The following is a 16,115-nucleotide window of genomic DNA, read 5'->3' on the forward strand; positions in this document are numbered from 1 at the left end:
AGAAAGGCCTGTCCCGTCAGCACTGGCTCTTCACCAGCTCCTGAGAACTGAGCTCTGAAACCTTGGTATGTTCTGCCTGAGAAGAGTGTGTCTGAGGCACAGGACCAACTTTACCGGTGTAACCAGACAGCTTGTGACTTACGGCAACTGCCTGTGTCTACTCTGGATGGAGTCTGGGCAGCTGAGAGCAATCACGCAGGCCCCACATGGCCACGTGACTGACTCCCAACAACAACCCTGGACACCAAGGTTCAGGTGAGCATCCCTGACTGACAGTCCTTCACACGTGTCACATGTCACTGCTGAGAGAACCAAGCACGACCCTGTGTGATTCACTGGAGGGAACACTGGAAGCCCGGACCCAGTTTCCTTTGGAATTCCCTCCATGCACCTCTCCTTTTGCTAATTTTTATCTGTACCCTTTCACAGTAATAACTAAGAGTATAACAGTTCTTCTGAGTCTTGTGGAGCCCTACCAGTAAATCATCAAACTTAGCACAGCACCAGGAATATTAATTATTTCTATGTTACAATTAAGTATATAAACCCACAACATCAAGAAATTTTAAGCGGTGACAGTGTGAGCTCAGAGACCAGGGAGGCAATGGCCACACGGGGATGGGGTCACCCTCCCTCACGCTGAGATGGCAGTCTCTGAGTTTCCCGGCTACCTGGGTTAAAGGGATCTCAGAAGTGTTCCTGACATATCTCCTGATGCAGAGCATCTCCAGGATGCAGATAAGCTGTGGTTTAAGCTCAGGAACAATCAATTCAGGATGGCGTCTACAATAAGTTAGTCTTTCATGGCATTGTTTGTAATGTCCATCTAAAACTCAGTAATTAATATTGCTTAATAAGCTAATCTGGGAATAAACCAATATAATTCATAAGAATATAATCAGATATTTTGGTAGACTTGCTTATAACCACAAGTGACCAAATTAGAAAGTATGTATTTTCACTCAAAGTTTGGTTAATACAAAAACTCTTTTCCATATCGCTACACAGTTGCTTCCTGAAAATATCAGTAACTCTTTTGTTTCCTTTTATAACAATCTTCCATGTTTCAGAATACTCAATATTGCCAAAGAAAAACATTTCTTCACAAGAATGGCAAGATTTGTTGAAAGATTAAACGTTCCCATATATCTCATTACCAGGACAAGTGATTAAAAAAACACTTCCTTTTCCCCATCAATTTAATAAAGTTTACAGTATTTTCAGCATCAATTTACTAGTTACCAAATGATAACACACTCAATCCCAAAGTTGCATCATCATCTGATATCTTGGAAAAATAAGCAGGATTTGTAAACTTAACCCTAAATACACATAACAAACATTATGGCACTTGTGAAAATGCTACGATAGGTGAGCAGCAGCCCACAGCCTCACTGCAACCACAGACACCTATACGGGGACACACTCTGAAAGAATCCTCCTACCTTTTACCTTCTTACCTCTCTTCTTCCTTCGTTCTCGAATTATCTTCTGAGCTATCCTCCTCCAACGGGGCAAAGAACTTAACAGTTTAAACTTGGACATTATAGAGAGGTCATTACAAACTGCAGGTCTCAGTTCATTAAAGAGGAACCTCAAACGTTCAATGACTGGGGCACAGACCTCCTTGTAAGAACGGCCCTGTTCTTGATGTGTCTACAAAGTTAAATATGAAAGAACAACTTAACAACAAATACTTGGCCAACTGTCCAGAAGCACAGAAGAAAGAAAATCGAAATCTATTTACCTTAATGAGTGAGCATTTTGCTTGGTAGACAACTCTACAAACATCCACCACTGATTTAGGCAACGTTCTGTGCTTTACTTGCTCAATACCAAGTGTACCTGCATAAACTAAAGATAATGCCACGTGACCTGTAAAAGATATTTAAAAGAAAGGGCAGGGTAGGAATGAATGTGTACTACATGTCAGTTGAAAGATCTACAGTACAGCTACAACATTGAGCGTCATACCTAAATCTTCATGTTTTAAGAGGCAGCATAACAGCAAGCGGCCGACCTCCTCCACAGGATGCTCAGGAGGAAAGGTGATGGGTGTGGTCAAGTGGCACTGCCTACAGTACCTTTCTATCTGACACAGAAAGTCCTGCAACAGAAACAGCTGGAGGTAACTTCAGAGCCAAGCTCACAACATCGTCATGAATTCTAAACTAAGTGCCGTAGCTTCTAAAACCTCACCAGACATTGAACTGAACCAGCCTCTTACCTCAAAACCAACCCTCCAAATAATATGTAAACAAAGTCTGTGCTAAGCTAACCAAAGTCTGTGCTAAGGTGTTCACAAGTCAAAGTCCTAAGGTAAACAAAGGACGCTGAGTGTGGGAAGGCCTCACTCACCTTCACGTTGTGGTCTTGAATGTTATTGTCAGCAATGGCTTGCAGGAATGCCTGGGAATGGTCACCCAGCGCCCGTCTGTGGGAGTAGAGCCGGGACTTGCTGGCGGGAGTGCCCCCTGGAGAGCTACAGTGGTCCTCATCTTTCTCCTCGTTGTAGCTGTAGTGGATCTGGCTAGTCTGCAGGCCTCCAGAGAAGATGGATGACTGAAGCCACTCTAGAGAGTGCACATGCAAACGTTAAAAAGAAACCTGAGTGCACTGTTCAGAAATAAATACTGAAAAAAAAAAAAAAAAGATAGAAAACTAAGTACTTCATTTAGGAGGTGAAATTCAGGATCATTCACATGAAAGTCACATCTAACATATTTACATAGATTGGCTTATAATTCCTATATCTATGTGAAAAAAAGTAACACTTTCTGGTTACTCAACACATCTTAAGCATGGTATCAGAACCCAATATCATTGTTCCAGATACCTGCTCAAACATGGAGCTGTCCAGGTCCACAGAAACCATGTGAAGACTAGAGCTATGCCTTCTAACAGGGAAAAGAGCACTGAGGCACCACTTACACAAGTAATCACCGATTTCAACTGGGATAACCACAGGCTACAAGTACTACGGGGGGAACAACCGTGCAGCAACAAGCCCCCGACTATTCGGGGGGACGGTAAGGAATTTGCTGTAATCTGGATGAAGACCAAGACGCTGAGCATCCAGGCAGGAGAACAGCATGTGTGAAGGGTTCCATGAAGAAAAACATGCTCAGGGCAGCACGCCTCCCTAGAGCATTAATCAATTAATAATAATAAGAGACTACTGAACATACAACACAAGATCGTTAAGTAAGGGATGGATACATGGAAACCTGAGATCCAGCAGGCTATAAAGGAGACCTGTGTTGAGGCACAGGTCAGACCCCATAAGAACATGCCACCCATTAGTGCAAATAGGGATACTCATTGTAACTGCTATGAGTGAGATTCACCAAAGAATAATCAGTTTTTACATAACTACAGATTTTTTTTCAATAACTGTGCTATCAAAATATTCCTCCAAAACCCAAGCAATCAAATCTGGGATGCACTCAATGTCCTTTTACTGGAAATTTCGATTTTAGAGCATTCAGGAGCATTCATCAAAGTGCCATATTAATTCTTCTAAAACACAAATGTGATCAGACCCTCCCTGAACCTCTCCATTTAGAACTCCCTCTTGTCTCTTTTTTTTAAAAAAATTTATTTTTTGTGGTTTTTTTTTTAAATTTTTGGCTGCACTGGGTCTTCATTGCTGCGTGGGCTTTCTCTAGTTGCAGCGAGTGGGGGCTACTCTTCGTTGCGGTGCATGGGTTTCTCATTGCGGTGGCTTCTCCTGTTGCAGAGCATGGGATCTAGGTGTGCAGGCTTCAGTAGTTACAGCACTCGGTCTCAGCAGTTGTGGCTCGCGGGCTCTAGAGCACAGGCTCAGTAGTTGTGGCACATGGGCTTAGTTGCTCCGCGGCATGTAGGATCTTCCCGGACCAGGGCTCGAACCCGTGTCCCCCGCATGGCAGGCAGATTCTTAACCACTGTGCCACCAGGGAAGTCCCCTACAGGTCTTCAGAGAAAGAAAAGCCCACTGTCTTCGAGGCTCTGCAGACAGCAAAGCGCCCAGCACACACACCAAGGGTGTGCTCCAGAAGGCAGGCTGAGCAGGCACCATAATCATCCCTGCCCACTAGCCTTCTCCCCCGACCCTACACATACACAAGCAGCTCGAAGCTGACTTTCTCAACGATGCCCTCACACACCCAGTCTGCTGGGGCTCCAATTTCAGGATGGCTCCACCTCCATGAAGTCTTTCCCTCTACCCCATCCCCACTTCCCAAACCACTTACAAATGTCTCCATTTTATCCTCTAACACCATCCAACCTGACCTGTTCACCATGTCTGGCTCATCACACAGGAGGCACCTGAGGGCAGAGGTGCACCTAATTCTACACCTACTACACCCATGTTAGAGACTAACATGGTAATTCACATGAGAAATTACTCGATAGATGCTTGTTGGCTAGTCAGTGAAAGACAGATGGAAAAATGCAAAAATATGTGAAGAGATATTTAAACCTATCATATGGGATAGGGAGAAAATGTAATACTTTAGGTGGTTACAAAGGCTGCCATCCCAAAATGTATTGGATTTGAGTCTGGTAAAAACGCAATGCTCAAACAGAACAGCATTCCTAAGAGGAACAGCCAATCCACATCACATGGATTTCTAGGCACACAGGAAGATGTCAGTCGAGTTGAGCCGATCTGTTAGAGGATGCAGAAGTGAGACCACGCACAGGCCCAACATTCCTACATACCTGTTAGCTTCCTGTGCTGCCACACAGATCGTGAGCACAAATGAAAGCCGCTCACAGCTATTTCTATTAACTGGTTTAGTCTCACTATCCTTATTTGTCCTCACCAATAACTGTGTTGATTCTTCCTGTTCTATTCTCAGTAGCACTTACAGCTCAGCTAAAATAACCTGCTAATCTGTTAGCAGAAAACAAAATTTTTCTTACTGGCGCATTCGACCTCAACAGGAGATAGCGGTGTGCTCATAGCTAAATAGGAAGCGTGTAACCCAAGGAGTAGGCCCAGATTTCTTTCAGTGTCTATAAGAGGTGAAGACAGACTTCCCAAATCTGGTATGGTAACAATTTCTTGGTCAGGCTGCAAAAGATAAATTTCAACATTAGTATGATGAGATTAGTAGTATGAGAAAACAGCATTAATTAACATTAAACCAAGACCAACAGCTTTAACCTTAAACAAGACATACTGCCATAATTAAAGACTATATCCTATAACAGTGAGATCAGGCTGCTACCAAAATAACAGAAGATATAAAGCAAACAGTATATGCATAAATCTGGTAGAAAATCCAAAGCAAGAATAAACCACTTGGCTAGAAAATTCCTTAGGGAATCAAACAGAAGTTAGAAAAGAAAAGGATCTAATGAAAATAATCTTAAATGTTGCCAGCCACATGACAATTTATAAACAAAGTTAATTTTTCCCTTCATAAAATGCTGCAAACATTACCCTTGAGGCATAACTTAATAAATTTTATTACCTCTGTATCCATATCTGGAAAGCCAATCCCAATATATGAATCCCAATGCTAATGAATATATAGAATGGACATATTTCTATTCTAAAAAATTATGCTACTAAATAGTTCCTCCCCAAAAATATATATCTCAAGATGGTAAGTCCTTCCAAATTTCTACATAGGATTACAATAAAATCATAAAGACAAAAAGTTAACCTCTTTTTTGTGTGGAACAAGGTCTACGTTTCTTACAAATTAACAATTTTAAAATAATTTTTCAAGGCTAATACATCATAAACTACATGAATAAATGTAAATTGATTTATGAAAAAAAATCTCTAAAAGATCTTTGTGTTTATCACTTAATAATGACCCCCTCCCCCAAAAGATCCAACCAGCAATATTTCAGGGTAAAAACCACTTCTCAGAAATATCCAGAGAGAGTCTCCACTGAAGTCCACCTTGGTGCTCACTGCACACAGCCTCACCTCCAGATACTGGCCAACACAGAAGGCATGCATTGATTCCCGTGTGTCTTCAAACTGCAAAGCAGCTTCCAAAGCTACCACTGGGTCTTCCCCTACAAACTGAGCTGAAACATAACAAACAAAAGCAACATGACTTCAGTACAGTTTGCCTAGGCATTTACAGTAGAAATGGCAAGTAGGAAATAGATTAGGCAGGTTAACTCCAAAGTGAGGGTTACCAAAGTAATGTGATCTCTCATCCTCTGCCAGGGCTGTCTGGGTCAACTCAGAACTTGGAACAAGTTCCAACAAGTGTTGGAACAAAAAATGCATAACGATAAGAAATTTTGCATATGTGCCTGAATTTGCTGTGACAGGACAGACCCCAAAGTCATTGACAAGCTGAAATGTATGGGTGCTGGAGCAGTACTAAATTTATTACTTTAAACCAAATGCTCTGCTTAAAATAACACATCTGAAACCACTAACCATGAAGTAAAAAGCGAGGCCTTACCAAGAATACTATTTCCTGTTAATGACTGCGTCTGGAAGTCCTTTATATCATACACTTTCCCATCAATCACAGTCCAGAAGCCTCCATCTTTATTATGGTTCTCCAAATCAGCTTTGCGTATAAGCGTCACTTCCTCATTATTTCTACAGTTCTGACCTGTAAAAAATGACTCTGTGTATACAGAAACCAAAATCAATAAATCAATAGATCAATAGATAACATGACTAGTACAAACTGTGTGAAAGAACTACAAGGTGAAATAGACAAATCCACAAACACAATGAGAAATTAACATACCTCTTCCTATAACTGTCACCACAAACAAAAATTCAGCAAGGATACAGAATGATTTAAAAACAAAAACACCACATGAACAGCAGGAATAGCAAGTCTGGCCATATACCAAGCATTAGAGCAAATCTCAAAAGATTTCAAATAAGTCAAGTTACACAGCAGGGACACTGACTACAATGCAGTTAAGTTAGAAATAGGTAACGGAATTCCCTGGGGGCCCAGTGGTTAGGACTCCACGCTTTCACTGCCGAGGGCCTAGGTTCAATCTCTCAAGCCGTGTGGTACGGCCAAAAATAAATAAATAAATAAACAAACAAACGAATGAATAGCAGAAACAGGTAACCAAAAATAAATAAAAACCTCTACATATTTGAAAATTATAAAATATATTTCATAAAGTCCCAGAAAAAAATGACTACGGAAATCAGACAACTGAAATGAACAATGATGAAAATACTACAGATCAACACTTGTGACATACAGTTAAATGTATGTTTGAGGGCATTTCTACCTTTAAATGTATATATTAGGAAAAAAGAAAAGTTAACAAACATAAAATCAATAAAATTCAATGAGTTCATAATGATACTCAAAAAAAAAAGAAAACCTCATGGGTCACCTTTGGAAGCATCAGGACTCCAACTTAATATTACAAAAAATGGTTAACGAGGGGTGGGGTGGTGGTGAATCAAGCCAGGATCACATCCTCCCTGTGCAAACTGTATCTTATGCTACCAAAGAGCTGAGGGCAAGGTTGCTGGGGGACTGCACAGAGGACACGTTATACATGAACTCCCTGGTCCATGTGAACAGAAGTGAAGGTGGGGCCGCCCACCATCACAGGCCTCTGAGCCGATGAAACAAAAAGCACACACACTCTGACCCATCAAAACTGAATCCGAATCTCATTAAGCCTATACATATTATCAACAGTTTACAGAAAATGTAACTGACAGAAGATGTTAAGAGTTGAAGAAGAAAATGCAATCAATCAAGTTCAGAAAATGTGAAATTCTCAGAACAAATGTCCTACTTCTTTGAAAAATAAACAGTATGACAAAAGAGAGGGAGAGGAGAGCCTGGAAATAGCTGTTGGGGAAAAAGAGACTCAAGTATGTATCACCCAACTGCAACGTACAGAACTTGTTTAGATCCTGACTCAAAATAACCACTAATAAAAAGATTAATCAATCACTGTTAATCTTAGGATAATGAGATTGTGGTTTTATTCTCCCAAAAAAGTTCTTATCATTAACAGGTGAAGTGTGTGAAAATGTTTTAAAGACAGAAATATGCTTTAAAATAATACAATCAATCAATCAGATAGAAAGTGTAGGAATGCTTCGGGAATGTGAGCTTTTTTTTTTTTTTTTGGCCACACCACGCAGCATGTGGGATCTTAGTTCCCAACGGGGAATGGGACCCGTGTCCCCTGCAGTGGCAGCTCAGAGTCCTAACCACTGAAATGCCAGGAAAGTCCCCAGGATTGTGAATACTTTTTATTCTACATTCATTTTATTATTCTCTCTTTTATCTCTGTTAGAAAACTTTCAAAATAAACATATTACAAAAACATCAGTATGCTAACAATTATCATTTCTCAGAAAGTTAGAAAAATGTCAGATTAAACCCTAAGAAAGAAGAAAAATAAAGAAAGAAAGAACAGTGTGGTATCAGCGTAATGACAGACATTTGGATCAACAGAATAGAGAGCCCAGAAATAAATCCTCACAATATATAGTCAAATGATTTTTTTGACAAGGGTGGCAAGACCATTCAGTGGGGAAAAAAGGACAGTCTTTAGAAATAAATGGTGCTGGGAAAACTGAATATTCAATTGCAAATGAATCAAGTTGGACCCCTACCTTTCACCATACACAAAAATTAACTCAAAATAGATTAAAGACCTAAACATAGGAGCTAAAACTATAAAACAGAAAACTCTTGGACTTCCCTGGCAGTCCAGTGGTTGAGACTCCGCATTTCCAAGGCAAGGGGCGTGGGTTTGATCCCTGGTCGGGGAACTAAGATCCCACATGCTGAACGGCGCAGCCAAAAAAAAAAAAAAAAACCTCTGTGTGTGTGTGTGTGTATCTTAGAAGAAAACATAGGAGGAAAGCTTAATGACACTGGATTTGGCAATGATATTTTTAGACAAGACACTAAATGCACAGGCAACCTTCATCAAAAAAAAAATCAAAGTACACTATCAACAGAATGAAAAAGCAACCCACAGAATGAGAGAAAAATATTTGCAAATCATATATATCCAGAATACGTAAGAAACTCCTACAGCTCTACAATAACAACAAAAAATCTGGCTCAAAAGTAGGAAAAAGAGGGATTCCCTGGTGGTCCAGTGGTTAGGACTCTGCACTTCCACTGCAGGGGGGCACAGGTTCAATCCCTGGTCAGGGAACTAAGATCACACAGGATGGCAAAAAAACAAAAGTTGGAAAAAGACTTGAAAAGACATTTCTCCAAAGATATGCACATAGTCAACAGGCACATAAACAGATGCACAACACCACTAATCATTAGGGAAAACCAAATCAAAACTACAATGTAATACCACTTCATCCAAACAGGATGGCTATTATTTAAAAAACAGACAACAAGTGTTGGCAAAGAGGTGGAGAAATTAGAACCCTTCCTTGTGCACTGCCTGCGGAAATATAAAATGGTTCAGCTACTGTGGAAAACAGTATGGCAATTCCTTAAGAAATTAAACATGGAATTATCATATGATTCAGCAATCCCACTTTTGGCTATATATCCAAAAGAAGTGAAAGCAGGGACTCAGACATCTACACAGTCATATTCACAGCAGCATTAGTCACAACAGCCAAAAGGTGAAAACAGTCAAGTATCCATCAACAGATGAATGGATAAAAAAGGTGTGGTTTGTATATGTGTGTGTATACACACACACACACACATATATACACCATATATACATATATATATATACCAAATATATGTGATGGAATACTACTCAGCCATAAAAAAGAATGAAATTTTGCCATTTGCGACAACATGGGTGGAAAAAAACTCTATAATCATCAAGAGTTGCAGAAAAAGTATTTGATGAAACTTAATATCCATTCACGGGACTTCCCTGGTGGCACAGTGGTTAAGAATCCACCTGCCAATGCAGGGGACACGGATTCAATCCCTGGTGCAGGAAGATCCCACATGCCAGGGAGCAACTAAGCCCATGCACCACAACTACTGAGTCTGCGCTCTAAAGCCCATGAGCCACAACTACTGAGCCCACGTGCTGCAACTACCGAAGCCCGCACGCCTAGAGCCCATTCTCCACAACAAGAGAAGCCACCGCAATGAGAAGCCCGCGCACCACAACGAAGAGTAGTCCCTCCTCGCCGCAACTAGAGAAAGCCCACACACAGCAACAAAGACCCAACACAGCCAAAAATAAATAAATAAAATATAAATAATTTTAAAAATCCATTCACCATTAAAGACTCATCACAAAAAAAAAAAAAAAAAAAAAAGACTCATCACAAAGCAGAAACAGAAGGAAACATACTTAATATTTTAAGGTATCTACAAAGAAAGTCCTACAGCAAACATCATACTTCATGTGTGAACTCTGGGAAGTTTTCCCTCTGCTCTTAGGAACGAGACAAGGATGCCCATTATCACCATTTCTATTCCACAGTGCACTAGAGGTGCCAGCAAGTGCAATATTTCCGGGGCAAAGCTCTGTGCTCAGAAGCAGACACGGGCAGAGAGTCACCTGATTCAGACAAAAGTGGCACTCTAGAGGAGAAACCACAACGGTCCTTTCACCCAAGCGTGCTGGCATAACAATCCTACGGACAAAATGCATATGGAAAAAAATGGCATGCGATCTCTTGGCATAGAGGAGGGACAGGGAGAACTGCCACACTTTGTAGAGATGAGGCACAATCACTGTGGAAACCTGGCATTCTGTACTAAAACACGCCTTACAAACCACCAAGCAAAAGACATGAGGATGTTTAAACAACTGAGTTGTTATGGGGCACATGTCTATCTGATAAAATGATCAAGAGAAGCAGGGGAGCGGCAAGCACACAAGCCCAGAGAGGGAAATCTTTCAGGGAGACAGAGACAGTGTTTGGGAGGGTCCTGCTTAATGAACAGCTTCCCCTGTGATCAGTCCCAAAGCTGCTTTCGGTACTTTTGTGTACATGTTATACTTCACAATAAAAAAAGGTTTTACAATGAGTATGTTTGAACTGCTGATCATGTTATATGCCTTCAACCATATACAGTAAACAGACAAAAGTCACAAATGACCATTTAAGTTCACAACAGTAGATGAATCGTGTTGAAAATATTAGCTATACTAAAAAATAAAAAATTATGCTCAATATCCTAAGGTCGGTTATTTTCCTCAGGACAACTGTTACTTTTCGTTTTAAGCTCCTATGTTATAGAAATGACAATCTACAATGGCATAAGAAAAGGCCTACCTTGCTTGAGCTTTCCTATAAAATGCAAGTTGAACCACAACTTCAATTAATTCTGTGAGTTCAGGAAGTCATAATACTTAGATTCAAAAGCATCAAAATTCAAAACTTTGAGAAGACAAGTTTCATTCCAATTTGGTAAGCACTAGAGACAGTACGGATGGGAAGTGCTCAGCTGACTATGGGAACTCCGTAACTCATGTCACATAACACCAATGAGTTTAAGAAAGTCCTCCCATATTAATGTCTGCCTCCAAAGTGGGACCATATCTAACCACCTCAACAGTACCTTCTGGAGACAATTTCCAAGAAAGGGTTTTCCAGAATGTTCTAAAATAATCCAATTTGGGATGTAACAACCATTTCTAACAGAAAAATTTTCCTTAAATATAACCCAAATCTGTTCTGATTTGGATTATCTTTGTTTTCCATTTACACTACCATCAGTGAAAATGGCAATAACTGGTCTTCCTTATAGTCTTTCAAATGAAAAGGCAAGAACAGAATAGACTAGGACAAAACTTTCCTCAGTGAAAGTCTTTAAGTTAAGATGCCATACCCATGATGCCGGGCCAGGCTAACTCTTCATGGTCGTCCCTTTCCTTTCCTGGTGCCAGGTGGTTGAACCGATCCAGATGTTCTAACAGGCCACCCAGCAGAGGGACAGCTCCAGCCTCCTGCATGAGACCAGCATTTTTACTGAGCAGAAGCACTACAGAAACTACTAGTTCTGGAAGGAGAATACCTACATTTAAAAAGAAAAAAAAAATGGCGTAAGATTTAAACAAAAGTGTTCATCCTATAAAACCATTCTGTAAGCTTGTGCTATGTTTAAATTCTGATAAATCACAAAATAAGGAATGCTCGTCCTTTAGCATATTTCTACAGGATTATTTTATCTTTCATTCTGAAAGAAACAAATATAGGTATCAAACAGAAGCCTCTGAGTTATAAGAATACTTTTCAAAAACACTGTGTTTCAACACAAAAGTATTAACTAGGGTCTTTTATTGAGAAAACAAGTGTTTGCCACTAAGCTTATTATCAGAAAAAAGGCCCTCAATACTCTGTCACAGAATTAACTTGAAAAAATATTAAGCAATATAGGAATTTATTAAGGTCCTAAAAGGGGCAACTAATTCTTATGATGCTGAAATAAAATTAGACAATTACCATTAACCTCATTATTGAAGTGTTAATAACGGTCGTATGACTCTAAATCACCAATTATATGTATCACTGTATATGATACAGTGACGTGACTCCCATACCAGGTTGCTCAACCACAGAACTGTCACTAACTAAAAACACGAAAGGAGAAAGGGCTACAGGACTAGAAGATGTATGGGGTAAAGGCATGCAGGTTTACCACAAAATGATAAATTTTAAATCTCATCAATCTCAGAAAATAAATACATGCCCACATTTAGGAAACAAGGTAAGTACCAGTGAAGTCCCCTTCCACAATGCAGGCCACCTCTGCAAAATGCCTCCAGCTAGTGGAAGCAATGCTGGCTGCCACGGGCAGTATATCTCCAATGTGTGTGCACAAAAGGGCTGTGTACTTCTTCAGCAAGGAACCAACCCCCATTAGTTCAGGACCTGAAGGGAAGATTTACACAATTTCATTTGCACTATTAAAATTTACTTTGTAAATAAACTTCATCGTTCCACTATTCTACTCTCATCTATACATTTTTTACCTATAATAATTTTCTCAAACGGGAGCGGTTAATCTTACCTATTTAGTCCTTGGCTCCTTTTATATCACATAATTTGAGAAACTGAATTTGGATATACTGATTTTTATACACTGCACTATATAGTATCTAAAAACTTCAAGTAAAAATACTAAAGTCATAACCTAGAGTTCTAAAACCTTATATCCAATATACATGTTTTCTAAGTCCAAGACTTAATGCCCGAAAATTACTCCCAGTGAACAAAGTTAGGCATTTTTCAATCATAAAAATCTTCAACTTTTCGGAGCTTTCCTGGCGGTCCTGTGGTTAAGACTCCACAATCCCAATGCAGGAGGCCCTGGTTCGATCCCTGGTCAGGGAACTAGATCCCACACGTGGCAGCGAAGATCCTGCGTGCTGCAACTAAGACCCAGCACAGCCAAATAAATAAATATTAAAAAAAAAAATCTTCAACTTTTCCTCCTACATGGCTCTTAAAAGCTTTTTAGTTCTTGTAACTTTATGACATTGAGATGGTCACCTCTTTCAGACTGAAATGGTTCACCAATTTCAACCTGAAGTTTTCCATCCTCTACAAGTGCCTAACGATTTTCAGGAAGTAACAAAATTGTTTTAGACTATACTGGCTATAAAAATATTAACAGGGCTTCCCTGGTGGCGGAGTAGTTGAGAGTCCGCCTGCCGATGCAGGGGACACGGGTTCGTGTCCCGGTCCGGGAAGATCCCACATGCCGCGAAGCGGCTGGGCCCATGAGCCATGGCCGCTGAGCCTGCGCGTCCGGAGCCTGTGCTCCGCAACGGGAGAGGCCACAACAGTGAGAGGCCCGCATACCGCAAAAAAAAAAAAAAAAATTAACAAAAGTAGCAAACCTTTCCATCACTGACAGAGAAAACTACCTTATAAAGAGCCAGGCACTCCTTTTGGAGTTTGTGGAAAGCGCTCTACTCTACGTTGTACACAGAACTGAGCACTTATGTATCATCCTATTTTCATTCTCACAGGCACCCTCAAGTCTTCTTAACCTAACTCTGTAGGTGAGCAATCTACAGCCCCCAGGAGACTTAGTCCCGTGTCCAACAGCTAATAAATCAGAGCTATAACTGAGATTCAGTCTTCCTTCAACAATAATGCATTCCTCCTACTACACCCATCTAGCTTACCAGGGTGACATACAAACATTAGGTCACTATTTCGTCCCCACATTATGTCAATCTCTAACAGTCCACAACTAACCCGTTGAATAAGTCTGATAAATCTTCTGTAAGACTGACCTGAACATAAAGGATGCTATTTCTCATGTCTAAGGAATTTAAATGTTAACACAATGAAATAAAAAATATTGATGAGTCTAATATAGAAATATCTGTCCAAAAAAAGTGGATGCAAAATGAAATCCCCCAAAATTGGTGCATCTAACAGTATAAGAACTACACATCTGGGCCATGCAGAATAGGCATGTCAAGAAGCCTAAATAAAAAAGCCAAAATACACACAAGACACTTTAACATTTTAAGTAACTTACTAGAAATATCTGAAGTCTGACCAATATTTTCGCCTGGATAAAGTTTACTGATAAGTAAGCGCTGAAAACGCAGCAACAAATCCAATGAAGCAGATCTCTCATGACTATGTTGCTCAAAGTCTAGACATGATGATATCCGACGGGCAACATCTTTCAATCTGGCTACTGTCTGAGAAGCAATGTTTCTATGCAGGAGAAAGAGGATTGCAAAATTAAACAAGTTATGCTTGTTTTTAAAGGGGGAGAGGGGTTGTAAAAAAAAAAATCACAACATAAACTAAAATCAGAAATAAAGATCATACACCCAAGTGACCTGCAGCTGGCTTCCTTCCCCACATGTGTGTCAGCTGTATCTGCAATAAGCACACCTCATTCAAAACTGAGCAGAGGTACACGAAAGACACAAGAGGTAGAATGATACCCTTTGCTTTATAGATGTGCTCCTAAGAGTTGCATGGAACAGTCCAAAATGATAGAAAACCCCTGTACAAACCTTTGGAAGGAAAAGTAACTGTTAATATTTTTTGTCCAAATCTGCATTTCAAATATAAATGTGACACTATCCTTAAAGACAAGACCCACTAGCATTTCTGCATCTGCCTCACAAGTGTGCCTTCAGACTTAATCAAGCAAACACCCAGGTGGGCCATGTGGGGGGATACCCAGGGCTCAGAAACTACAGGAAGGAAGACCAAAGTGGGCACAAATAAACCAGGTCAGAGTAAGAGATGCTCAAAGAACACGGCAGCAAGGAAAGGAGCAGAGGATCCAATTCCAACTGCAGGATCCAACTTGAGCCATGAACCATCAGTAAGTAAATGGGGAGAAAAGAAAGTACAAGTAGAAGAGTAGTAAGTGTTCTGTTTCCATGAGCAGAATGCAAAGGAACCTGGGCACAGAGGTCAAAACAAGGAAGGGGAGTGGACACAGTGGACACTGTAGGTGATGGAGTGCCAGGCTGCTGGCACTAGATTCTGCCATGCTGAGCCACCAGTTCTGAAAGGAAAGTGACAACCTGTTTGTGTCTGAGAAAGGTAACTAAAGTCAGTGAGAAAGCAGATTTTAGAGGGCACAGGGAACACCAGATAAGACCCTGCCACCCAGGGACAGTCTCGGCGCCAGGTGAACAAGGTCTGATCTGTGATACTGAAGACAGAAGGAAGGAAGTTAGTGAAGTTAAAGAGCCGAAGTAGATGGCTTCCCGGGTGGCGCAGTGGTTGAGAGTCCGCCTGCCGGTGCAGGGGATACGGGTTCGTGCCCCGGTCCGGGAGGATCCCACATACAGCGGAGCGGCTGGGCCCGTGAGCCATGGCCACTGAGCCTGCACGTCCAGAGCCTGTGCTCCGCAACAGGAGAGGCCACAGCAGTGAGAGGCCCGCGTACCGCAAAAAAAAAAAAAAAAAAAAAAAAGAGCCGAAGCAGAGCCTGGAACTTCTGTCCGTGTAGCTCCACCACAGCAGCCCCAACCCAGCCAGAATGCTGAGAGCCAGCGGCTGACAGCTGGGCACTGTCACTGGGGAGGCAAGTCCGGAGCCTCTGCACAACACCAGGCCACGGAAGAGGATTCTGCTCCACTTCTTTGATTTCTAACATAACAGCAGGTTTGAGGAGAACCTCTGTCAATCGCACCAGCCCCCAGGGTTCATCCACTACAGCAGTGGAGTGAGGACAGGAGCAGAAGACACACATCAA

General features: G+C 41.0%; 1 protein-coding gene and 1 non-coding gene across 5 annotated transcripts in view; one reads left to right on the forward strand and one right to left on the reverse strand.

Moving 5' to 3' along the window:
* The window catches only part of HERC2 (HECT and RLD domain containing E3 ubiquitin protein ligase 2), a 231,499-nt gene that overhangs the window by 134,086 nt on the left and 81,298 nt on the right, over positions 1 to 16,115 (reverse strand). For 3 of the 4 annotated variants that reach the window (XM_032636780.1, XM_032636778.1, XM_032636777.1), the window contains 10 exons: positions 14,424 to 14,608; positions 12,644 to 12,799; positions 11,757 to 11,942; positions 6,426 to 6,596; positions 5,933 to 6,036; positions 4,912 to 5,062; positions 2,359 to 2,573; positions 1,975 to 2,107; positions 1,748 to 1,875; positions 1,461 to 1,656 (listed from right to left, as the gene is read on the reverse strand). In XM_032636780.1, the coding sequence (XP_032492671.1) occupies positions 1,461 to 1,656; positions 1,748 to 1,875; positions 1,975 to 2,107; positions 2,359 to 2,573; positions 4,912 to 5,062; positions 5,933 to 6,036; positions 6,426 to 6,596; positions 11,757 to 11,942; positions 12,644 to 12,799; positions 14,424 to 14,608 (1,625 nt within the window). The remainder of the gene's footprint in view (positions 1 to 1,460; positions 1,657 to 1,747; positions 1,876 to 1,974; positions 2,108 to 2,358; positions 2,574 to 4,911; positions 5,063 to 5,932; positions 6,037 to 6,425; positions 6,597 to 11,756; positions 11,943 to 12,643; positions 12,800 to 14,423; positions 14,609 to 16,115) is intronic. The other variant, XM_032636779.1, reaches the window with a different exon arrangement.
* Positions 9,065 to 9,138, forward strand: TRNAG-UCC. Its single transcript has one exon. It is a non-coding gene; the product is annotated as a tRNA-Gly (tRNA).

This window comes from Phocoena sinus, chromosome 7, assembly GCF_008692025.1.
Source record: "Phocoena sinus isolate mPhoSin1 chromosome 7, mPhoSin1.pri, whole genome shotgun sequence".
Classification (NCBI taxonomy): Eukaryota; Metazoa; Chordata; class Mammalia; order Artiodactyla; family Phocoenidae; genus Phocoena; species Phocoena sinus.